This window comes from Podarcis filfolensis, assembly GCF_964270895.1.
Source record: "Podarcis filfolensis genome assembly, chromosome: 5".
Classification (NCBI taxonomy): Eukaryota; Metazoa; Chordata; class Lepidosauria; order Squamata; family Lacertidae; genus Podarcis; species Podarcis filfolensis.
In genome coordinates, this window is record NC_139608.1 from 27,382,629 (window position 1) to 27,406,575 (window position 23,947).

Sequence of the window (23,947 nt, forward strand, 5' to 3'; positions counted from 1 at the left end):
TTTATTTGCCTGGGAAACTGAAAGCCAAGACTACATTTTTTGTTGATGAGATACTCCCCCCCACCCACTATCTAGGTCTGCCCTATCTGGTGCGTCAATGTAGGACTGTAGGTTAGTTTCTATCTACTTTCCTAACTTGGAATTAGTCTAAGACTCGGACTTCCATCCTCTGCTTCTGTTACCCTCTCCCCATTTTGTAAGCATAAAAACTCAAGATGTCCTTGTTGGACTGTTTTGGTATATATTTTGCATCTGGGGAATCCTATTAGTACGAAAAAGCTGCTGCTTTATTGATGACTGTTCTGTTCGAGGAAACTAGTGCAGGGATAGGGGAGAGACCTGCAACATAATGTGTACAGCTTTGTGACTCCTCTGCCTCTCTTTTATCTCAGTCCCTCACCAGTAGTTGTGGAGTCCTCCTCTTCTCCCTAGTGCAGTCATTTTTGAGGCCTGCAGCAAAATGTAAGGGGTGTTTCTACCCTTTTTGGGCACCAATAGTATGTTTCATTGAGTTACAGAGGACTTGTATACTTCTCCTCATGTGCCAGTTTCTCTCTTATTTTCATTTAAAATTATCATAGCCCAGCATGGGAGAAAGAGAGCTTGTAAGTGGCATGCTCCCAATCTTCTGAGCACAGTTAGAAGATTGGGGTGTTACATCTGCACTGGTTTTATAGTAAGCTGGCATTCCCTGGCTCAAAATGTTCAAAATGGCTTTGTCTACTTTTGTTCTGGTTTTTGGGTGAGCCCTTTCAAGCAATGACCCCTATAGTCTGCATTTTAAAATTTTTTACAGTAGATGGCAGTAGAGTAGAATTAAAAGATACCGCAACTAGAAACTAACCACTATTCTTGTATTCAAATAAAATACAAAATGTAGCATTCTTAGTCTGTAGTCTATTGCTTGACACAGACTGTAGTGATGGTATAGTTAGTACTGTGATACCAAATATTTAATATTTCAATCAATAATTTTTGTCTTGAAATGGGAAAGCTTTGTGTGCTGTTTGCAGGCATGAACACTATAATTTTTTGTTAAAATATTATTAGCACTTCTGAGCCATGGTTTAAAGGGGCATGATTTGTGACAACAGCTGTATAGTATACCAGTGTAAGGGTGTGTTAATATGTTCATTTCTGAACTATTCATAGATGTGTGTCTGTAAGACCAGGGTGTGTACATTTGCAACTCTGCATGGTATTGTAGAGCTGCAGAAGTGGCTTCATAGTTGAAGCATGTTGTGTTTCAGCTTGAAAAGTTTAGCCATCTTAAAATCAAATGGACGTACTCCCTATTAGAATGACATTTGGCATGGAGGATCTGCCAAACTAACAATACTTAAGTGTAATCTTTGAAGGCTTGAGTTTTGCTGCTTAAAAAATTTGCTTTGAATTATGATTACAACATTAGACCAGAATATATCTACTACTTTCATGGCATGGAAGTTAAGATGGGCACCATCTAAGTTTCATACTGTTTTGTGCATTAGTGAATTTGTTAAGCCTTGACTGTCTCAAACTGAAGAGCTTTTAGATCCTAGAATTCCAGTTTGTACAGGCCTATGTCAAGGTTAATAACTAAGTGGATGATACTCAGATGAGACCTAATGGCATATCGCTGAATATTGTTTATTTTTCATCTTTCAAGATTGCTGCTGAACTCTGGCCCCACAAAAACTTTTATGCTGCCAGTCCCCTAAATATGCTTCATATGGTTACTTGTAGTTTAGTTTATATGCATACCTAATTCTGTTACGTTTGAGGTTTTATATTCTTTGTTTTTCTCAGTTGAAAATATGTTGCCATACAGAATGATCTAATCTCCTTATCTTAAACCATCAGTATACATATTTCCCCCCCATAAATGCTGTGAATGACACTCATGTGAAAGAACTCTACATTCTCAAATTTGGCTTGTTTAGACAATACTTTGCCTCCAGGAGGCAACCATTGTTTGAACAGGCTCACAAAGAAAAATCAGGTTATTACACAATTTTGTGTTTTCATCGTTAAGAAAAATTGCAAGGAAGTGAATTGTTATCTTTCCTGTCTTACCTAACCCTGCTTAGCTATTTCAGGCCAGGTGTGGAGGACCTGAACTCTGTACAGATTTTGAATTGAACATGTGTTGGGGTTAGGGCCTGATGGTAGGATTCTGCTCCACCACCTCCACATTCGATCTTGCTAAATTATTCCTTCTACTCAAGTAAAGCACTCTTCTACTAACAAATTTTTAAAATATATTTTTAATTCACTGTAAAGTGAATAAGAACTGCATTCTTAATATTTTTATTATAATCTTGGCAACATTTATTGTAACATTTACTCTTGGGAAGTAGAAAGATATTGTTACAACCCATATTATGGCTAAGAAGAATTCAGTTGCCCAAGTCAATAGGACAGAGCATCTTCTACTATCAGGGATTTGTGTGTGTTTTGATTGGCAGTTCAACAAAGAGAAGGTGGCCTCTCAATAGGACAGCATCTGGCTGACATCATGCTGACCTTGTTGCAAAAGTTTCTTAAGGGTGTAGCCAACACTGAAAAGTCATGCTGTGTTTATAGACCATTTGATATGGAATAGAGATGCATGGAAAATGTAGACTTCCTGTTTAAACTATGAAATGTCAGCAGTGCAGTGCAGCAGCTAACAGGACTAATGCAATTCTAGGTTGCATCAACAGACATATAGCATCCAGGTCATTGGAAGTAATGGTACCACTCTATATTCTTGAAATGTCAGTTTAGGAAGGATAATGACAAACTGGAACATGTCCAGACGAGAGTGACAAAAGTGAAAGAGTTGGAGACCGTGTCCTGTGAGGAAACACTGAAAGGCGATACAATGACCATCTTCAAATATTTGAATGACTCACACATGCATGATATTGTAATTTGTTTTACAGAGGGCAGTACCCAAATCAAATGTATCAAAAGGATTTAAGCTAAAAATTAGGAGTAACTTCTTGCTGGTATGTTCTGTTTGACAGTGGAATAGATTGCCTTGGAGAGGCTTTATTCCTGCAGCATGATTTTTCCAACTCTGATTCTAAATATTAGGAGTTTATCCCAACATCATTAATCCCTTAGCACAGTCCCAATTCTGAAAATTGTACACTTCCACACTTTCATTGTGTATTTTTGAGGATAGATACTGATACAGTGGGTACCTCAGGTTAAGAATATAATTCGTTCTGGAGGTCCGTTCTTAACCTGAAACTGTTCTTAACCTGAGGTGCCACTTTAGCTAATGGGCCGCCTGCTGCCGCTGTGGCGCCAGAGCACAATTTCTGTTCTCATCCTGAAGCAAAGTTCTTAACCCGAGGTACTATTTCTGGGTTAGCAGAGTCTGTAACCTGAAGCGCCTGTAACCTGAGGTACCACTGTATTCGGTTTAAACTCCATATAAGATGTATTTTACTGTTTCTGTGTTCAGGTTTACTTTGCAGAGTTTAATTTGTTCTTTCTCTAATTTCCATAGATTATAAGCACACCACAAAGACTGACCAATTCGGGAAGTGTTCTCATTGGGTGTCCCTACACCACAGCATCAGCCATGGTCACACAGATGCATATAACTGAAGCCACTGGCTGGGTTCCAGGGTAAATAATCTGTTCTTGCATGTTCATTCTGAGTTCCATGTTTTCTTCATAAGTTAGGAATTCTACTTAATGCACCTTTTGACTTTTGTATGCAAACATGTAGCCGCTTGACTTTGGTCAAGGTTCATTAAGTTACATAATTTATATATGGGATGATAGAAATAATGGAGACTATTTGCGCAATTAAAACAAGTCCTTACTCCTTCCTTAAATTTCTGTTGGATGTATAGCATCACACTTACATATTAGAGAAGTATGCCAATCTGAAAGTAGGGCTAAGAAAAGGCTATTCTATTAAAATCTAGTTTGCCAGTGTAAGTTCCATTGGTGAGCATCAAAATGGGCTGCTGTTTCATAGAGTTTTGCTCTGCATCAAGAAGTTAAGAGGTACTTTGGGCCTTACTATGCAGCTATTCTGAGCCGTTTTGAAGCTGTGCTATTTAAAACATTTTAAATATTCAGTGTTCATTAGAATGGCAAAGATTTTGGTTTCATGCTGATAATATATATAAAGAAATTGGAAGGGTTGAACACTTTGAATTTAGCAGCTGGGATTGGTTTATGGTGAATTTTGCTGAGTTGCTTTATCTATTTTCACTCTTTCTAGAAGCTTGTAAGATCTATATGGTGCTAGAGATAGTCTTAATTTTTGGTAACTAGAGATATGGTTGCTGTAACACCATCTGCTTTTGTTTGTCTAAGTTATCCAAGATCAAAAGCTTTTTAAAAGTCCAAATACATGTCAGCTGGATCACCTCTATCATATGCCTGTTGACACTCTTAAAAAAAATTACAGGTTAGAGAGACAGGACTTACCCTTATAGAAGCCCTACTGGTTCCACTATGCTTGGTAATTTTGTATTTGACAATTCTTTTCTCTGGCTTTTTGTTAGCAGATCAGTGATTTCACATTTGAGTTCTTTAAGAACTCTTGGGTGGCAGCCATCAAGACCTGGCAACCTGTCATTTTTAAAAATTTTGTCAATAATACCTCAAACTTTGTCTTTTGTCTCCACTATTTGCTGCAGTTCCTCACACTGTGAAAGTTAATTTCGGCACAGGGATCTGCCCTATATCTTCCACTGTGAAGATAGATGCATGTCATTCATTTATTCTCTCCACAACCTCCTTATCCTACTTCCAAACACCTTTAACTCTATTGTCATCCAAAGATCCAACTGCCTTCCTAGCTGGTCTCCTGATACTAATGTATTTAAATATTTCTTGATTGGTGGTCTTCATTTTTTTAGCAATGTGCTCCTTAATTATCTTTCGGCATTCCTTATTGTTTGCTTGTATTTATTTTGCCAAAATTTGTGTTCCTGTTCATTTCCACATTTCAACAAGACCCATTTTCTAAAGTTAAGTTTTCTTGTCTCTAATGGCTTCTTTTATGCTGCTCGTTAATGGCACAGGCACCCTATTAGCCCTGGTCATACCTTTTCTTGATCTGTGATATCAAATTTTGTGGTTTTAAACAACTCACAGGGATTTTGGAGAAATCCGACCCTCTTGACTTTCTTTTTCAACTTGATAATTATGTTAACAACAAATTTTCTATACCACCTTTCATCCGAGGATCACAGAGTGGTATGCAATATATATTTTTCTTTTTCTTTTTACCAATCCCCTCATTATCAAATGTGGCCATGTTGGATTTTCTTAGCAATTGTCCATTTACATATATATATTGAATAGGATCACTGTTCCCAATTGCTTCAACAATATTTGCATCTATACTATCTTCACCCACAATGATTCGGTAGAGAAGCCTTCCTCTTCTGTGATTTCTAGCTTATCAAATTGTATGTCCTCTTCCACAGACAAACACCACCTCCCCCAGTGTGCCCTTTCCTTCCTCCTTATAGTGATTGTATCCAAATGTTTCTGTGAAATAATAATAATATATTTTTACCCTGTCCATCTCTGGGCAGCTCCCAACAGAATATTTAAAACACGATAAAACATCAAACATTAAAAACTTCTCTAAACATAGTAAAATAGTAATCATGAGAAGGCCCATTTCTTTGTTGCCACACAGTTGAGTTCTCTAGCTTATGGCACAGCTAGCAGGGCCTCTTCTAAAGGTCTTAGTAATCGGATAGGTCTATATATAAGAGGAAACGTTCTCTCAGGTAAATGGTTCCCAAGTTGCTTAAAGCTCCATACATTAATGACAGGTGCTTTAACCTGGCTTGGTAGCAAACTAGAGGCAGTGCAACCCCATCCAGAACAGGCTACCTAACTACCTAACGCCCATTTACCCACAGCGCCTTCCAGTCAAAGATGTGGGATGGTTTCTGATAGTTGGAGCCAGTCTCCTGCTACTGCTGCTCTGTATATGAACTTCTTCCTTTGGGCTGGTTGTGGAGGATAAGCAAGCAGAGTGCATGTGTCTGCTTGTTTGAATAACTCCCTTGCTCTAGGGGCAGGACAAGGAAAGCATGTTGGGAGGAGAAGCACTGCCAAGACCCACCTTAGCTATATAGGCACTGCAAAGATGAAAACAGGAAAAGCAGCAGGAGAAACAGCTGCTAATGTGGTGCAGTCTGCCCAGGTCTTGAGCAGGCAACCAGCAGAGGAAAATGGTGCAATCTTCACCGCTCAGGCTTTTCTTGAGTTTTGTTTGAGGATCAACCACTTTCACAGTTCATTGCATGGACTGAGGACCTGGTTGTTTCATCTCATTATTTTTTTTAAATTGAGGAACTACTACATATAATCGGAATGCAACAAACACAATAAGAAACAGAAACGTTTATACAGTGGTACCTCTGGTTACGTACTTAATTTGTTCCGGAGGTCCGTTCTTAACCTCAAACTGTTCTTAACCTGAAGCACCACTTTAGCTAATGGGGCCCCCCTCACTGCTGCCACCGCGCGATTTCTATTCTCATCCTGAAGCAAAGTTCTTAACCCGAAGTACTATTTCTGGGTTAGCGGAGTCTGTAACCTGAAGCGTATGTAACCCGAGGTACCACTGTATGAGCATATAACAATGTGAATGAAATCACATATCCTCTTAAAAATTGGCTTTAAGAGAGAACTAGGGCAGAGAGTGTTATGACCAGTTTGAGAACTGATGTGGCCAGTTTGTTCCTGCCCAGGTCCCTACAAGAGTTCTGCAAAAGTCAGAAAAGGGCAATAGCTGTTCTAGAGCTACTCCAGGCACCAGCACCACAAAAGGGAGCAGAAATAATTCTCCAGCTGTTTTATCATCCAGTTCTTCTACCAGGGTTCCTTTCTTAGGAACTCTTGGGACTATCAAAATTTCTCTTCCATTGGCCTTCTTCCCTAGGGAGAAGTTATTGCCCATTTTTCTAATGAGATGCTCATTTAGTATGTCCAGGAAGGCCTGCTGATCAGCCCCCATTCCCCAGCAAGGTTTCAGGTTCCCCAGCTAGAGCTCAGGAAGGTGATCAGGGAATGAAGTTGAACAGAAACAACATTTCTCGTCCCAGCAAAACTCTTACAACTGAATCTCACCCATTGGTTTTATTTCTATAAATTCATCTATAAAAATAACTGTTTAACCAAGGAATCGCTTAGTGGTGTACACTGAATAATTTGAAACAATCAATGTACAAATAAATTCCAATTTATTTAAGTTTTAATTGGATTTAGGTTTAGTCAAGTTGCATTCCCCTAGGGGCAATTACAATTATTACAAATTATGCTCAATATATTTGACTAGCTTTAAAAATGAATAAAGCAAGTACTTAAAATATTTAGAATAGGTATAACTTGTGCTATGAAACATTAGTACAGCCTAAAATCCATATTTTGATATGTGCTGTTTTTTAATGTTTACAGGGATAGAAAACGAACTCGAGACTTTATGGAATCAGATTTTTCGGAAAGGTTTGTATCACTGCTGCATCCTGAATATGCTGACTTTTGAACTTGTTAGCAAGATTTCATTTTTAATTGTTGGTGTCTTTCCATCTCCCTGAAATAGTTCAGTTTACTGTAATAGAACAAATAATATTGTCCTTTGTTGTACTTGCACACCTATTCTAACAGATTGTCTGGCTCAAACTAATAACTGTCCGGTTGTTTATATAACTTGCAAAATATTTGGAAATGCAGTTTTGTAGAGGTGATAAGATCTATCATTGACTTCTGGTGAGAAAAATCTAGTTAAATCGCCATGTGCTTTTCTGCAGGCACGATTCTGGAAAACTTACTTCAGCGCTTTATCAATCACTACAGGGCTACACTTGTAAGATTTTATAGCAACTGAATTTTACTACTTGTATATAGAAAGTGAAAGTGAAGTTAGTGACGGTAAAAAAAATATGTTAGAGTCATAGTAGAGCATATGCTTTTCATGTCAAAAGGTCCCAGGTTCAGTTCCCACCATCTCTACCAGCAAGTCTACCAAACCTCTGCCTGAGCCTATGTGACTATATGGAAACTTCATATGCAGGGGCAGTATTGCACTGAATACTGGCTGCTGGGGTGGGGATGGGGGCTAGACAGTAGTGGTAGGCTACTGACCTCATGCTCTGCCTGTGGGCTTCACAGTCTAGCTAGTTACTAACGGGAGCAAAGTACTGAACTATATGTACTTTTGATCTGACCCCACAATGTTTTCTTTGCCACCGCAAGTAAAAAATGGCAAATACACCATTTGATTCTATTATATGTGAGTTGTAAGCAAGTATACCATTGTAGAATTTCCCAAAAACATAGAATCATTTCCCCAGAAGAAAAACATTATGAGCTTGAAATGCATTGGAGCAAATTATTTGATTTGCTGCTGGTTTTTTGGTTTGAAAATGATTACATTTCGGAGTAGGTTCTTCTGCACTTCCAAAATTCTAGTAAACTAGCTAGATGGTTTAATGTACTGTTTAATCTTTGCAAAGAACACATTCATAACGTAAGCACAAAGCAGTATCTTGCAAGAAAGAGAATAAAATTAAAATTGCATGGCTGATTCTAGCATTATAAATTATTTATCATATTCTCCCAAATGATACTGAACCTTCCAGCAAACAGATAGTGCTCAGCATGAAAAATCTGTGATTGGTCTTTGTTGTCAAACTTAAGATTTGAATTTTTCTTCATCACAGTAAAAGAAGCAGAAAAGGAGATAAAAATGGAAAGGGTTTGAGACATTTTTCAATGAAAGTATGTGAAAAGGTCCAGCATAAAGGAACAACATCTTATAATGAAGTTGCAGATGAGCTGGTATCGGATTTTACAAACTCTAATGGCCACTTAGCTACAGATTCAGTAAGTAGAAAGTAACATTCATACACATCTAATATTTTTCAACCCACATGTTCCTCTAAAATCAAATTAAAATATTATGTGTAAACTATTAAGGGCTTGAGACCAATGCTCTTTCCACCCCACCCTCAATTTTCTTCCCTACCCCACTTTTGCTGAAACACTTACCAATCTATGCCTCAGCTATTTTCAGTCATAGATTGACATAATAAACTTGTACAGTCTGTCCGGCTTCAGTTTCCTTTAGTGCTGTCTGTCTGTCTCTCTCTGACTCAATTGCTGTCAACATTCTGTAAGCCCTGGGACCTCACATGTGCTTGTTAGCCCATTTTCAGCTTTTAAATCCCTGCTCTCTCTCTCCTACACCTGCCCCATGAATTTACAAACTTGTATACTTTTGCAGATCTTGCTACTCTTCGAAGTAGATGGGAACCATTCCCTTATTTTGGAGCAGTCCTATTTTAGCTTTAAACTTATAGGCACTCAGCTGCCTCAGTTTGCTATAAGAGTGATGTTTTTGCTAAGATGCAGGCATCACCTTCAATGAAGGACTGAAATGGGTAGATCACTTTTCAGCACTATAAAACATTTTTGCAGGCTGCTGTTGTGAAATCTTAACATTAGGAAATTGCGATTGTGAAATCTCATGGTCCAAGGGGCGAGTAGAGGAGCGCTCCCCTCGCCATCCATGATTGTCCTGCCAGGTTCAAGCAGCAGAGTGGCTGCAGCTCTGCAACACCTGTGAGCCGGAGGAGACATGATTGTACGGGGAGTGATGATGCAGGTGGCAGTGAGGTGGCAGGAGATGTAGCCACCCTTTGGAATCTTCTGCTGCCAGCAGTGCTTACTCTGAGCCCAAATTAGGAAAGTATGAGCAGGAGGCAGATATAGAAAGGGGAAGAATGCAGCAGTCACAGAGCTTGGACGTATTTAAACTGCTTTAATATTCAGCATCAGTTGACATGTGTTAGCTTTCTCAATTTTTCATGGTTTAGTCTAGCAATCTATAGATTAAAACATATGTTTTATTGCCCTTTCAATCTGTTCAAATGTTGCCATATGTTTTTAATAAAAAAATACATGCTTATAACATGTGGCATTTTCAAAGATTCAGTACTCTAATGATTCTGTAATCAAACTTGCAAATGTTGTTCTCACGGCTAATTAGGTAATAAATTGGACCTCTCTTGGCCCCTGTTCAAGCTTTGGATATCATCAAGGCAACTTTTTGCATGATATTTTTCCTACCTAGTTGTAGGGAGAAATATACAAATTTTGTATACTTTGTCAATTATGCAGTTACTTCTGAGCATGTAAATACTTAGAGACAATGTTCACATTAATTTATATATGCCTTTTCCACATTCCTGTGGAAGAATATGAGATATGTATGTGATTGGGAAGGAGAACCACCACTGGTTTGATATTGTGTATGTCTTGGTTTTCTACAATCTTGGTCCGTAAATATTAGTTATAGTGTTCACATTAATGTCCTGCCTGCAGTGAAACCTTTATATGCATTTTAAAATGATTTAATACTGTTTTTCATACCTGTAGTGAGCTGATGATATATTTAACAGTAGTGCATTTTAAACAGGTTTATGATCAGAAGAATATTAGACGGAGAGTTTATGATGCCCTCAATGTATTGATGGCGATGAACATTATTTCAAAGGAGAAAAAAGAAATCAAATGGATAGGTCTTCCTACAAACTCTGCTCAAGAATGTCAAAACCTTGAGGTGAGTGAGGGGTGGAAAATTTATATTGGCTAACATTGTATTTTCTGTGTATAAAATGGAGACACATGAATTCTACTTTAAATAGAGTGGTTCTATATAAATTATGAGTGTGAGTGCTATCTGTGTGGGCCCCACACCAACCAAAAAATGTAGAAGTTTATTAATCTTTACATACTGTTTTTATAAATGTATAATAAAATCTTAGTCTTAAGAAATAGACTGTAAACTGTCCTGGAATATTTGTTTTAGGGCAGCTTTAAAAGGGAACTAAACAATAAACGGTAACTTCAAAATATAATAGTTTTTATACCTAAGTCCAAATCAGAATTGCAGTGTTCTGGTTAGCTGCCCCATGTTAAAGTATTGTCTCATTTTTAACTTAAACTTTGCTGACTTCCCTACTTGATGATGCAAGATGAAAGGTTCTGATGGCATCTGAAGTGCATCTGACGATTTTACAATATATGTCCTATATGCTGCGATTCAGGTTCCCTAAAACAGTCATGAAGCAGTTTCACCTTGGCCCAGAGGAAAAGACACTTCTGTGTATTTATCTACTGTTTTGTATCTTTCTTTTCATATTCATATTTAAGATAGAGAAACAACGGCGTATAGAACGTATAAAAGAGAAGAGAGCTCAGCTGCAAGAACTTATACTTCAGGTATATTTTTCAAATGTATGATATCACTTAAATCCATTGGGGGGATGTTCAGCTAACTCACAGTAGGCTTGTTGAAATTAATGGACCTAACTTAGTCATGTTCATTAAATTCAGTCAGTCTACTCTGAGTAAAACTTTGTTGAATGCACTGCATGTTGTTTACTAGTGTTAAGTGGTGTGGTTTTAAAATATACATATACATATAAATAAGCATTCTTAAACTAGCAGAGTGCATACTTCAATGTTTCCTTCAGCTGTAAACTAAAATAAGTTTGCCTTTTGAAAAGCAGCCTGTCTCCTAATACAGCAAATAAATGTTCAAAGGAATCTGTGACAAACCAGTATGAACACAGAAGTCATTCCCTGTCTAGCATCACAGAAAATCAGTGACATTTTCTGATTCAACCTACATTTGTTTATCAAAATCTGCAGTAATACTAAAATTTAAGCTTCTCAATGCTTCATCTAATACTAAAACAATTCTCATTTTCTGACACAATAATCTAGGACAGGTTTTGTTATGTGTTTTGAAATTTGATAATTTTCATCTCCTTCTACAGCAAATTGCTTTCAAAAATTTGGTACAAAGAAATCAACAAAACGAACAACAGACTCAGGGTGCTCCAGCTTTAAATTCTACAATACAACTGCCTTTTCTAGTAATAAACACAAGCAAAAGTACCGTCATAGATTGCAGCATCTCTCCTGACAAGTGAGTGTGATATGAAAGTACATGCTGTAGTGTTGAGTGCTTTGTAGTAAGCCTAAGAAACGTTTTTTCTACATAAAAAAAAAATCAATTTGCCATCAGATTTTACCCATTTCTCTCCCAATTCATGTTGAGTTTTTTACGTTCGGTCCGCCTGATGAGGAAGACCTCTGTGTTGAAACGCTTTTGATATTGAATAGGATTTGATCTGCTAAGATGTTGTTATCAGTATATTGGTATTTGTGATTATTTTTGAAATAAAGATTTTTAATTTTTAAAAAATAGTACATTTTCCCCTTTCACTTTGTTTTTGGCTGTTGGTCATTCTGGCCAGAAGGCACCACCACACTTACTGTGGTAAGCAGAATTGTTGACGCCTGGTTTTATATTCACATTTGTGTTATAAAAACTTTCATAATAAAGCTGGCTAACAACAAAATTTCTTGTTTCTGGAACAGCTTCTCTAATAGCAATTATAAGCTGTCCTATAAGTTATTTTTACCAATTTTATACGGCTAAAGGACCTAAGTAGGGATGAAATAAACTTAAAATGCATTTGGTGGGCAGGAAGGGGGGCACTGAATTTGAGTGAGGAGTCTGTAGATGACCTTTAAAATCCACTTGGTTTAGTACAAGAAAAGATTTTGGCTTAAGCAAGATTTCCCCTCAACTTTGAATCTGTTTAATGAGGGGGAAAAGTTTATGGACTCCTATTGCCTCACATGGAAAAAGTGTTTTTAATTGGGGAAATATAATAATTTGTACCCTGCTGAGATGGCAGTTGACCAGATGCAATCAGAAGCACTTTCTGTACCTAGTTATGTTTTAAATATAGCTTTGACTCATGAAGTAATCCTGCAAGTGTAATTGTATTTGGGCACTTATTAACATATAATTTAGAAAATGCATCTAAGCTGTACTAGGAAATCTCACTCATTTTTCCCCTCTTACAGATTTGAATACCTTTTTAATTTTGATAGCACTTTTGAGATCCATGATGACACTGAAGTATTAAAGCAAATGGGAATGTCACTTGGCCTAGAGACAGGCAAATGCTCATCGGCAGACCTAAGAGCTGCTAAATCACTAGTGCCTAAAGCTTTAGAAAGCTATGTCACAGGTAAGGCTGTGGTTTTTGCATGTTGCTGATTAAATGCAAATCCTCACCATTGTGAAGAATTTCTAATGATGTCAGACTGCATGAGGATGGCAATACTGAGTGATTTATGAAAGTTGGCAGTATTGTACAAACTAAATCACAGGTTTAAAAGTAGTCATCTGCAACTAGAGATTCCAGAACTTGTAAATAAACCAAAGTGCTTGAATGGTGTACTATTCAAAGTAGTGCCATTAATAATTCCTGCTGTCACCCTGCTATTTAAAACTAAGGGAGTGTCTACATATTTTTAAAGTCCGGTGAAAATGTATGCTGCACAGTTTCAGTAAAGGTATCTAGCAAATGTATTGACGATCAAGGGGCTGATTCTGGCTACAGAATCTCTCTTAGTGGAACGATATTTGAAGTGGCTTGCTACACACAGTCACAAAATAGATAAGCTAAAGAACCACTTTAAACCATTTGTGACATAGGTAGAGCAGATTATGTTATACTTTAAACCAGCCTTCTCCAATCTGATGCCCTCAAGATACTGTTGAACTACAATTTTCACTGCCCCAGACTATTTGCTTTGCTAAGGGGCAGCAGGCACACCAAATAAGGAATATTATTGTGGTCACCAAGCCTTCTTTAAACACAAAATAGGTTGCTGCCAAAAAGGTGCCTGGTGCTCATCACTCTGAAAGTGACAGGCTTTCCTTCTTTGAAAGGAGGACTGTACAGCACAGAGGGAGTAATGTGAGTATATGTGAGCTACTCTTGGAAGCTGCTCTCCTCCCCCTGCATGCTGTTCTGGGGTTTTCCTCGAAACCCACCTAAGCCGAATTTTGCAGCTTGTTGGGAGGAGAGTGGGAGAAAACCCCATTGTGCAAATGGCTTCCACTGATGAGATTGGCTAGGTGAATCCCAACCCATTGTGTCCCCAGAGAAATTTTCCTTGTTTATGTGTATATAACCACCTTTTTTAAACTAACACATGCATAATTTTTTAGAGTAACACAAAACATATTTTAAAGCTGCAAATCTTGTGTTTTGTCTTTGTATTTAATGATAGTTTCAATATTTCTTAGGCCTTCTGATTGTCCTTATGAACCAGGAGCAATATGGGGATTTTTTTTATCGTTCCCTATGCAAACTTCTATTTCAAAGGATTCCTATCTGTTCTCTTAATCATAACATAATTACGCAATGTAAAGTTGTGGCTAGATCTGTCTAATCTGCATAGTTACAGAAACCAGAGGCCTGTACAAACAAAGTAGCTGATTTAAATGTGTGTTGTACAAATTTTCAGGGAGAGGATTGCAAAGCAGCCTCTACTTGTTTTGTTAAACATAATCCTTTCTTTTAAGGACTGCAAGGTAGTAAAATGTTTAAAATAAGCATTTACGTTCATATTCTTATGGCTCATTAATAACAAAAAATGGTGTTGTGTGCATTCCTCTTTAAAAGTTATTCGCTAATGATATCCTGTTCTTGATGATGTTCTGAGCCTCTAGGTCTTGCATCTTTGAACATAGATAGAGAAGCAAGCTTCCAACTTTGATCACACCTAAACAGGATTTCCAGTATCCCAAATGGCAACTTTATTCTGACAGTCAATGAGCTATTGTATTGTTTAAACTAAAGCACCAAATTGAACATGGAAAAATTGGATGTTGTAGAGTTTGCTTATACCAAAATCCCTTAAGTAGAGCAGTAATATTGCAATGATTTCATTATCTGGATCTCTATATTCAAGGGTATAAATACTTCAATTGAGCACTTTTATTTCCTCATGGATGCTGAATAAACTTGAGAAGTTGAATGTTGGATAGTTGAACTTGCCTCTATTGTATTTCTCCTATCTTCACTGTACTATCTAGAAAGGGTTAATGAGTGAACAAGCTAAGATAATCTCTTAGTTCCATCTGTCTGAGTGTATAGAGGGCCTTGTCTTGCTTTAAAATTTCCTGAGCTAAAAATAATGCCAGCTTTAATTTACCACTGGTACCATTTTACCAGTGTACCTGAAAGATTAACTTGCCCTCTTGTTGGAACAGCCAAAGTACACCAGACCCATGCAAATAATCCATTGTGCTGGCACTTCAAAGACTCTCCAGATAATTTGCTACACTAGATCTATGATGTCATTTTGCATTTAAAGGGATTTTCCTTAGATAATTAGGGGAGGCATTAACTCAAATAGTCACCCAGCTTATTGTATTTTTAAGTTGATCAGTCAACATTTTGTTCTCTAAAATGCTCTGAATGATTCAGCCTTTTCAGGTTGAAGTTTGTTTTACCATGCAAGAACTATCAATCTAGAAAGCTAACTTGCATATATTTTTGATAGGCTTAAAGATACCCCCCCCCAAAAAAAATTGCCTAGCATGTGGGACACACCACTAATATGATAACATGGGAAACAGAACAGAAAGCCAGGGGAAAATAGGTGTGCAATAAACTCAGATCATCAAACTCCTGTTTGCAAGATTCAAGCATTCCTACTTGGCCATAACAGAGAGAAGCTGGTGCCAATTCTTACTAGAAATAGACCACAAAATATCAACTAGCTTTTTATATAACGTATAGCTAATTACTTACTTTACCCCCTCAAATACTGTTTTTTCTGAGACATTTTAATACATATTGCCCTTGTGTTTATATATGTGTTTCATACTGGTAACATACCAAGTACTTTACAGAAAATAGACATGTATGTCTCTGCTCCCATTGCCAGTCCCTAAACTCTCTCACACAACATGAGAAAGGGATTAGATGGTGTGAGGGAAGAGACTGAGCCACATGTATCCCTTCAACTTCAAAAGGCTTGGTGGAATCAGTTCAATGACTGCAGAATAGACTAAAAGGTGAAATTTTCAGGATTCCAGACATGTAGCTTGGTGCATGGGCATGCCTCAAGAGAATAAAAAAGTATGTTCCTGTACAGGAAAAGTATTGACCATTTGTTGTTGCATGTTTACTCCACATACATGTTATGTGTTGAGTTGTAATTGACTAAATGCTTTCTTTTAGATATGTCTACAGGAATTTACTGCTTGAACCAGGGGCTAGTTTTAAATTCAGCTCAAGCAGGTTCTGCTTTGGCCACAGCTGGGAATACTGCTCTTTTTAAGTCAAGGTAAGTAAGCGGGATGCATGTGGCGCTGTGGTCTGAACCACAGAGCCTAGGGCTTGCCAATCAGAAAGTCGGCGGTTCAAATCCCTGTGACGGGGTGAGCTCCCATTGCTCAGTCCCTGCTCCTGCCAACCTAGCACTTCGAAAGCACGTCAAAGTGCAAGTAGATAAATAGGTACCACTCTGGCAGGAAGGTAAACGGCGTTTCTGTGCACTGCTCTGGTTCGCCAGAAGTGGCTTAGTCATGCTGGCCACATGACCCGGAAGCTGTACACCGGCTCCCTTGGCCAGTAAAGCGAGATGAGCGCCGCAACCCCAGAGTCATCCGCAACTGGACATAACTGTCAGGGGTCCTTTTACCTTTTACCTAAGTAAATGTTGAATGGATGGCTTCTTTTTATGTTATTAAGAAACTACAATTGCCTTCTGGGAAAAGTGAGCCCTGAGCCTTTATTTCTTGTTAAATTCTCCCAAGCAGATACTGGGTTGATGCTCTTCAAGTCAAGACACCCTGATTTTTGTTACATCTCTGTTGATCACCTTTTGCTATATACATTTCTGAAGTAATCGCTGAACTGTGATTGGGGTTTAAGATTAATGTGTTCATGGGTTTAAGATTAAGTAGGGTTCTAGATTAGGATGACTGGAAAAAGTGAAATTACTTATTTAAAGCCACAGATCCTATTTTATGAAGGATTTGCTCACATATGCATGGACATCACTTTCTCCTTGGTTGATTTACTCATGATTTGATAGCCTTTATTAGACCAATCAAAATACCACAAAACAGTGCACAAGCTTTCTAATTCTCTAGAACTCTTTATCAGGCTGTATGGTAAACAGACCTGAAGGAGTGGGAGGGATCTTGGCCAATGCAACACTGAGTATGCATCTGGTGAGGAGAGTATTATGCCAGAATTTGGGAGGAGGTAGCCTGTGTTCAGATGAGGCCCTTTATATGCTGTAGACTTCAGATTGCATCAAGGCTTCTGGCAACAAGAATTAACAATGGCACAACATTAGATTAGGTTAGCATACTAGTATTCTGTTTGAAAGTTCTGTCTGTAGAAACTAAACAAATCCATAATGTCTTAATCACACATGCAACACTGAGATTGATTCTAATGTTGAGATGCATACCTGCATGTGTTAACCAAACCTGCAACAGTACAGCTTAGAGGAATGCAGTTTTAAGTATCAAGTTGTTAAATAGGAGGCAGTTCTCTCAAGCAGATTTTTTTGCTTCTTTAATAGTGGAAATCCAGGGTTGTGTCTAGATTCTGAAGTGGCCTTAGCAACAGGCCAGCTGCTGGCTCCCAGCAGCCAACAGTCCAGCAGTGCAACATCACACTACTCAGAGTCACGTGGTGAAACCCCCTGTTCCTTCAATGACGAAGATGAGGATGAAGATGATTCTTCTTCACCAGAATAAAGGCGCACTAGTCATTTGAAATACCCCTCTTGTGCACTACTCTTGTGCACTTAACTCTCTTTACATAGTTTTCTTCCACGTTTTGCCTCTTTACCCTGTGCAATTTTGTTGAAATTTTGGAAAAGTGTCAGAGACAGGAAGCTGCTTATAACAAGGCACAGTACATTGTACTACTACAGAACAAGAAGACAGGATGACTCAGTGCTCATACCTATGCACATCGGAGAGAATGTGGAGCCCTTCAAACAAGCAAATGACCTCTGGTGTGACAGTGTTCTCTTTCATTTGTACCCAAATCTCATTCAGAGGCAGAATGGATTTCTTCTCCCTGCAACATGTTAATTCCATACTTAAACAGCACTACAGTGACAGACCGTCTGCACTTCCTGTCGGGACATTCATTTACCCTAGGCCACTTCTCATGCATGGGTTGTTCCTCTTCTGTATGCATGGAGGGTCAGCTCCTGTGTTTTATGTATTTGTGTTTGTAGTCCTCACTGCCAGAAAGAAGTTGGAAGTGGTCATAGTAGCTTGGTTGCATAGGGGCCTCCTGGATCCATGGTGGACTCCTCTGTAAACTGCCAGGCAACTTGAGGACCCTCATTAAAGTTTGTGACGGGTAAGAGTGGGATGCCCTTTCCCAATAAAGCTTTGAAAGGCACATGGTTAGTGTGCAACTCCACATCTCCCCTTCTTGGCCCATATACCGAATAATTGAATTTGCCCACATTAATTTCCCCTTCGCTATTAGGGGAAAAAACACCTTTCAGAAAGGTGAGAGTGGACAATGCACAATTTTTCTTTTTATATCATCATCTGTTGCCTGCTTCTTTTCCCTTACATCACATAAGATGCTAATTAACTCCTCTGCCCAATTGTCAAATTTTTTTTTCTACAGAAGAACACAGATATTTAAAACCACCGTGCCTCATAAGACTATGTGATAGGGAAGCTATTGATGTTTTATTCCGGTTGGATAGCTGTGTGAAGAAGTGGTATACGTTCACAAAGAGACATGTGTTTTCAACTTGAAATCCTCTGTTTTAACTATTCCAGATTTAGTATTTCATTAGATTATCATTTTCCCCTTCTACTGTCCATTAAGCAGTGAGACAATGCTCACAGCACACCCTGTGCAGCTGCTGTTTTAATTTAGAAATGAAGAAACTATTGAAGGAATTTTTAAATTTTTAAAAGATGACAGTACAAAATACTAAGATTTTAACTGATATGTGACGTTCCCTCACACTTTTTAATGGATAAAGGAAGGTTAAATTATAGCAAAGCTTTCCCCCATAGAATCTTAAATTACAGTCCTATGAAATCCAAGCAATTTAGCTGACAAATGTGTTCTGGAATCATAATAAACTTGCTTTCTAAATGTCTACTAGACCAATGAAATATTATAAATTATTTAAATAAAATACAGCTCTCTTTAGAGAACTAAAAAATGAATTTTTTTGAAGAAACTATTTTGATCTCAGGTTTTAAAATAATCTATGAAGCCATAATCTTTGCTGCAGATCATACAGTGCTGATAGGGAAATAAGAAACTGGTATCTTCAAGTGTAACAATGGATGTGAATATATGAATACAGTAATCTAAAGAGGCTTTTTACTTTGATTTTGTGTGTGTGTTAAATGAGGCAGCTTCAGCTGAAAGTACTATGATCTAATTTTGGGGAAATTATAAAGAATGTTTTAGAGAAGGTATATACTAGGTTTTTTCGCCCCAGACTGTTGGGTTTTTTTTGCATATGAGTATTAACATCCAAAAGAAAAGCTCCATTTTTAGTCTTTAGGGGTACATTGCCATCTGGGAGGTAGCAGAAGCATGTTCCAATTTTTAAAATTTGGCAAACCATTAGGCAGTCTTTCACATATATCGAATGCAGGATTTCACTATGTTCCAGGCCTAGTGCTCTGAATAGAACTCAAATTGAGCAAGCCTTCCTGTGTCAGAATTGCTGACCAAATGAGGAGGGAGGTGCTCAATCTCTGAACAAAAACATGGAGATGCGGTAGAATGAAAACAAAGTCATTTTCACCTTCACTCTTAACTTTCTCATGGTAGGAGATGCATGTCTTTTTAATGTGGGTCCATCCATTCACTGTAAACACAAGGATTGGGGGATAAACTCTACTTAGTAGCTTATCTTTCCAGGTCTTTTCTCCCAGTTGGCTTTTAGTACCAGAAGTAAACTGGTTGGGAGAAAGGCACTTGAGGGAACAAGCTGAGGACAGGAAGAAGGTCTTGTGAGAAGCTTACCTGCATGCTCCTTTGGCCTTTTAAATCACACCCCCAATTCCCTGCATTACAAAAAATTGCAGACCCATGCTTATAAAGCTGCTATTCTCCCTTGATCATTTCAGCCTTGTAGCAAATCTCTTTCCTCCCACTCCACTAAACAACACACACTCACAAACCTGGCATCACCACATTGCATGCATATATTTATGAATCTATTCCAAAGTAGATTTGTATGGATGCATGGACTTATTGCCATGTCTTAAGTGCATAATATGGCCTATAACCAGCACAATTACTTAGAAGCAGTTTTAGGTCTTAGACATTAAACATATTTAAGGGAAAGGGCGGGAAAAATTTGGCCCACCGGCTGTTGTTGAACTACCCCTGACAGTTAGCTATGCTGGCTAGGACTGATAAGAATTGTATTCCAACACCTGCTATAGTGGAGAATCACAACTTCCCCATCTCCATTTTAGGGCAATACATCTTGAAGTGAATGGTTACCTGAAACTAGAATGGCAGATTATGTGGTTCAAGAGGACGTTTCCCTTACATATGTACAGAGACAGTTCAAATTCTGTGCCAGAGAGAGTTTCATTTCATTATTTCTCTTGTTCGTATTTGAAATGATTTACTGTTCTGCCTCTAATTTATTCTGGTTTTGTTAGAGAGAGGCACAAAGTTAGGAAGGGCACCATGGCCCTGCCTCAGCCACTGGAACTCTCGGTCCGCAAGATTCAAGCAGGCATTTATCCACAACTTTCAAGCATGTCAGCATAAAGGGCTGCAAACTTGCTGTTTTGTGTGTGTTTTGATGAGATTTTTGCAAAGCTGAATTTTGCACCCCAGAACCATCTTCTGAGATTTGCCCCACAGATGCGCACACACTTTTATGAAATTGGAACATAACTCGGCCTACATTTGTTCATCAGAGTCCATGGGAAGCTTTTGTGTCATTAGAGTTCAACCCAGTTCTGCAAATAACAGCACTTTCATGAAGCGTGTTCCTCACACAGCATAACAGAACACAGTTCTCCTGTTCTTCCTCACTTAGTGTGTGTGCATGACCACCATGCTAGGTAGGGTGTTACAGGGAATGAGAGATTAATGTTTCTTGACCAAGAAGATGGGGGCAGGTGGATGGGACAGTGATATGCAAGGACGGACAAGCATCTTATTCCACATTAACAGCAGATGGGAAAAGATGGGGTTCTGCAATGCCTTTTATGATTCCTTCATGCCAGGTGCTGCATTCATAGTAGGACTAGAGTGAACCCTTGAGATTTCATCAGATTAAACTGGCAATCTGAATTGGAAGAAGGGGGAAGAGAGAAAATTCACAGTAACCAAAGAGGCTGACCATATGGCATGAATATTACGGAGCACTTTGATTGTTACCCTTCGGAACCAGTTTTGGAGGGAAATGGTTGAATGGTTGGGAAAAGTTCAGACCTCTTTGAAAACAACAAATACAGGAAACTCAATTAAAGCAATATGGATGTTCGCAAGTTATTCCCTGCCTTTGTTGTAGTTGTCAAATTTTGCTATGTGGGTACGTACAGAAAGTATAAGTAAATATGAAAGATCCTTAATGCTTTTAAACTGGAACCACAATGCAATGTTTATATGCAATGTTTATATGTTTTGTGTTTGTGAGAAATATATGTTTCTTTGACAAAAATGTCTTAATTAAAACAGGAATTTGCATCATGCAAACCCACTGTCACTAGCACAGGTGAAAATAAAATAGCCAAATCATATTTGGAGTAGTGGTATTTCAGTGAGTCTATTCTGAGTATGGTTGGCTTTGATGCCGCCCATATGAATTAAGCCTGGCACAACGTTAAGTTTCTTCCTACCATTTTTTATGAACTGCATAGTGTTGTACACATCAATAAATGTCTGGTGTGCACACCTGAGCAAAACTGGTTAAAGATTATGATCTGAAAAGTACAACCATTTTATTCCACCAGAGAACTTTTGACTTCCTATTTGAATTCTCTTCCTAAAAGAATTTCTGATGGCCTGAAAGCATTCTTGTCTTTACCAAAACCTTGATAGTCTGTTTTCTCCAAATGATCTAAAAGCCTATTTATTTCTCACCACATCGATATGCCAGCAGCAGAGAAACTTGTCAGATGATGGTAATGATTCATGTGGCAATGTTGTACACACAGAACAGCTGTGTCTCAAGTAGCCTTTGTGTAGTGATCCAAATATTTAAACCAACCCCAGCACATTGCAGCAACTTTAGTCTGTAGTTTGTAAATGAACTTGCAGAAGATGTAATGTTCCATGACTTAGCTACCAGATATTTTAAAATCTGTTTTATGCTATTTTGTAGAGAGGCTGGGTTTTTCTGCTTGTGTTTGTTTTTTTACTACCGCATAATATATAGTTTGTGTGACTAAAGTGTGAAAAATGTGGTAGTCTTGTATATGTCTTAAGAGAAAGAAGGCAGACGCAAAGAAACTCTTACACTTTAAGACTGTTGCTACTAGCAATGTAATATGTCTGATCTAATAGAAAAATGTTACCTTGTAGTATATCACATACTTTATAAAAAAAAACACCATTATTTTTTTATGGAAATTTTATATAAGAATCTATTTCTGCATATTTCAAGTGATCTTGTATTTTATTAAAGTGCTACAAGTAAGGATTGTGCAGAAGAGTGCAAGTATTTGCATCTGATTGAAATGAAAAGCATGCATACTTTGAAGAAAAATAATATCCTGCTGTTTGTGACCTGAGAAGTAAAGCTAAACTGTAGAACAGAATAAAATAATTTAAAGACAACTGGGGTTGCTCTTGTTTTTAAGCAAACACTGCAGCAGAGGAAAGCTGTCAAAGGTTAGTGTTCATAGCATGTGTTCTCCATTTCAAAAAATACATCTTACAGAGTAAACTGCAGGGGAAACAGGGTCAAGTTGAACTGATGTTTTCAAAATAAATAGAAAGCATAACTAATTTCAACACTTAGTAGGTTCTTCTGGACTGGAGTCTAGCACAACATCCAGTTGATCTTCTTAGTTCTTAACGATATTGTGTGTATTGCTGGCAATTCAAATACTGGGAAAAGCATTTTCTAGGTTCCTAATGATGTTTACTTGGAAAGTAAGTCTTACAGAGATTGCATGTGACTACACCAGTAGGTACTTTTAGTAAATAGTATAAAACTAATTCATTTAAGAGCCATACAGTGCTGCCTCAAGTGTACTGTGCAGAAATCGCTTGTGTGTCTAAGTTCAGGAACATTTAGAACTCCAAGGTTAAGTACAACACACTGCATGGAACAGTTTGCATCATATGCTAAAATGTATTTAACTGGCAGCATTTCTTAACCTTTGCCTCTATGTTCATCTCTTCTTTTTTCCTTTCTCACTACTTGATTAGGAAGGTGTAGTTCTCTAAAGTTGACTCCTTTGTTGGAAGTGCTAAGAAATCTGATAACGCGAGCTTACCTTCTCATTTTGCCTAAGGAGAAACTTTTCAGCAGTGTTTCCATGTGCTGTTGTAGCAAATTGCCTCATCAGGAAAGTGATATGCAAAGCAGTTAAACCCAGCCAACTTTTGTGTTTTGGAGGCAAGTGCCTATCTTCTGTGTCACAGTCAAGAAAGCAGAGTAGTTCTTGGAGAAAGGCTAGAGCAGGGTTAGCCAAGATGGTACTTTCAAGATGATGCTGAACTTCTGCTCACAACAGACTTAAGCAGCTTGGCCCAGTGATCAGAGGCGATAGGAACTGGGGTCCAGCATGTTGGTTATTCCTAGGGTAGAGTATCTGTTCCTTGTGTGGCTCATATATGAGACTACTTCAGGATTGTACCAGTCTCTGATCCCAGTGTCGTGTTGATGGTAAGCTGTGGCTCAATAACACTTTTTGAAAAACACATAACCCTAAAGCTGCTTATTAGTGGTAACTGTTACTATGGAGTGAATTGGGGCAAGTATTTTCTGCAAAGGCACCCAGTTCTTAAAATTGGCCTTCAGTCACTAATTCTGACAGCTGGATTTCAATAGTGGTTATGGATAGGGTGCTGTTTGTTCTCCTTGACCCAATTGGAGGACAATCAGT

The 23,947-nt window shown here is 38.1% G+C and overlaps 1 protein-coding gene across 6 annotated transcripts in view; it reads left to right on the plus strand.

Annotated features, from left to right (window-relative positions):
* TFDP2 (transcription factor Dp-2) overlaps positions 1–22,670 on the plus strand; it is a 37,634-nt gene extending 14,964 nt beyond the window's left edge. For all 6 annotated transcript variants that reach the window (XM_083613891.1, XM_083613895.1, XM_083613896.1 and 3 more), the window contains 9 exons: positions 3,482–3,603; positions 7,417–7,464; positions 8,682–8,844; positions 10,439–10,582; positions 11,176–11,244; positions 11,805–11,956; positions 12,907–13,073; positions 16,086–16,191; positions 17,443–22,670. In XM_083613891.1, coding sequence (XP_083470017.1) covers positions 3,482–3,603; positions 7,417–7,464; positions 8,682–8,844; positions 10,439–10,582; positions 11,176–11,244; positions 11,805–11,956; positions 12,907–13,073; positions 16,086–16,191; positions 17,443–17,620 — 1,149 coding nt within the window. In that variant the 3' untranslated portion in view covers positions 17,621–22,670. The remainder of the gene's footprint in view (positions 1–3,481; positions 3,604–7,416; positions 7,465–8,681; positions 8,845–10,438; positions 10,583–11,175; positions 11,245–11,804; positions 11,957–12,906; positions 13,074–16,085; positions 16,192–17,442) is intronic.
* The last annotated feature ends 1,277 nt before the right edge of the window (positions 22,671–23,947 follow it).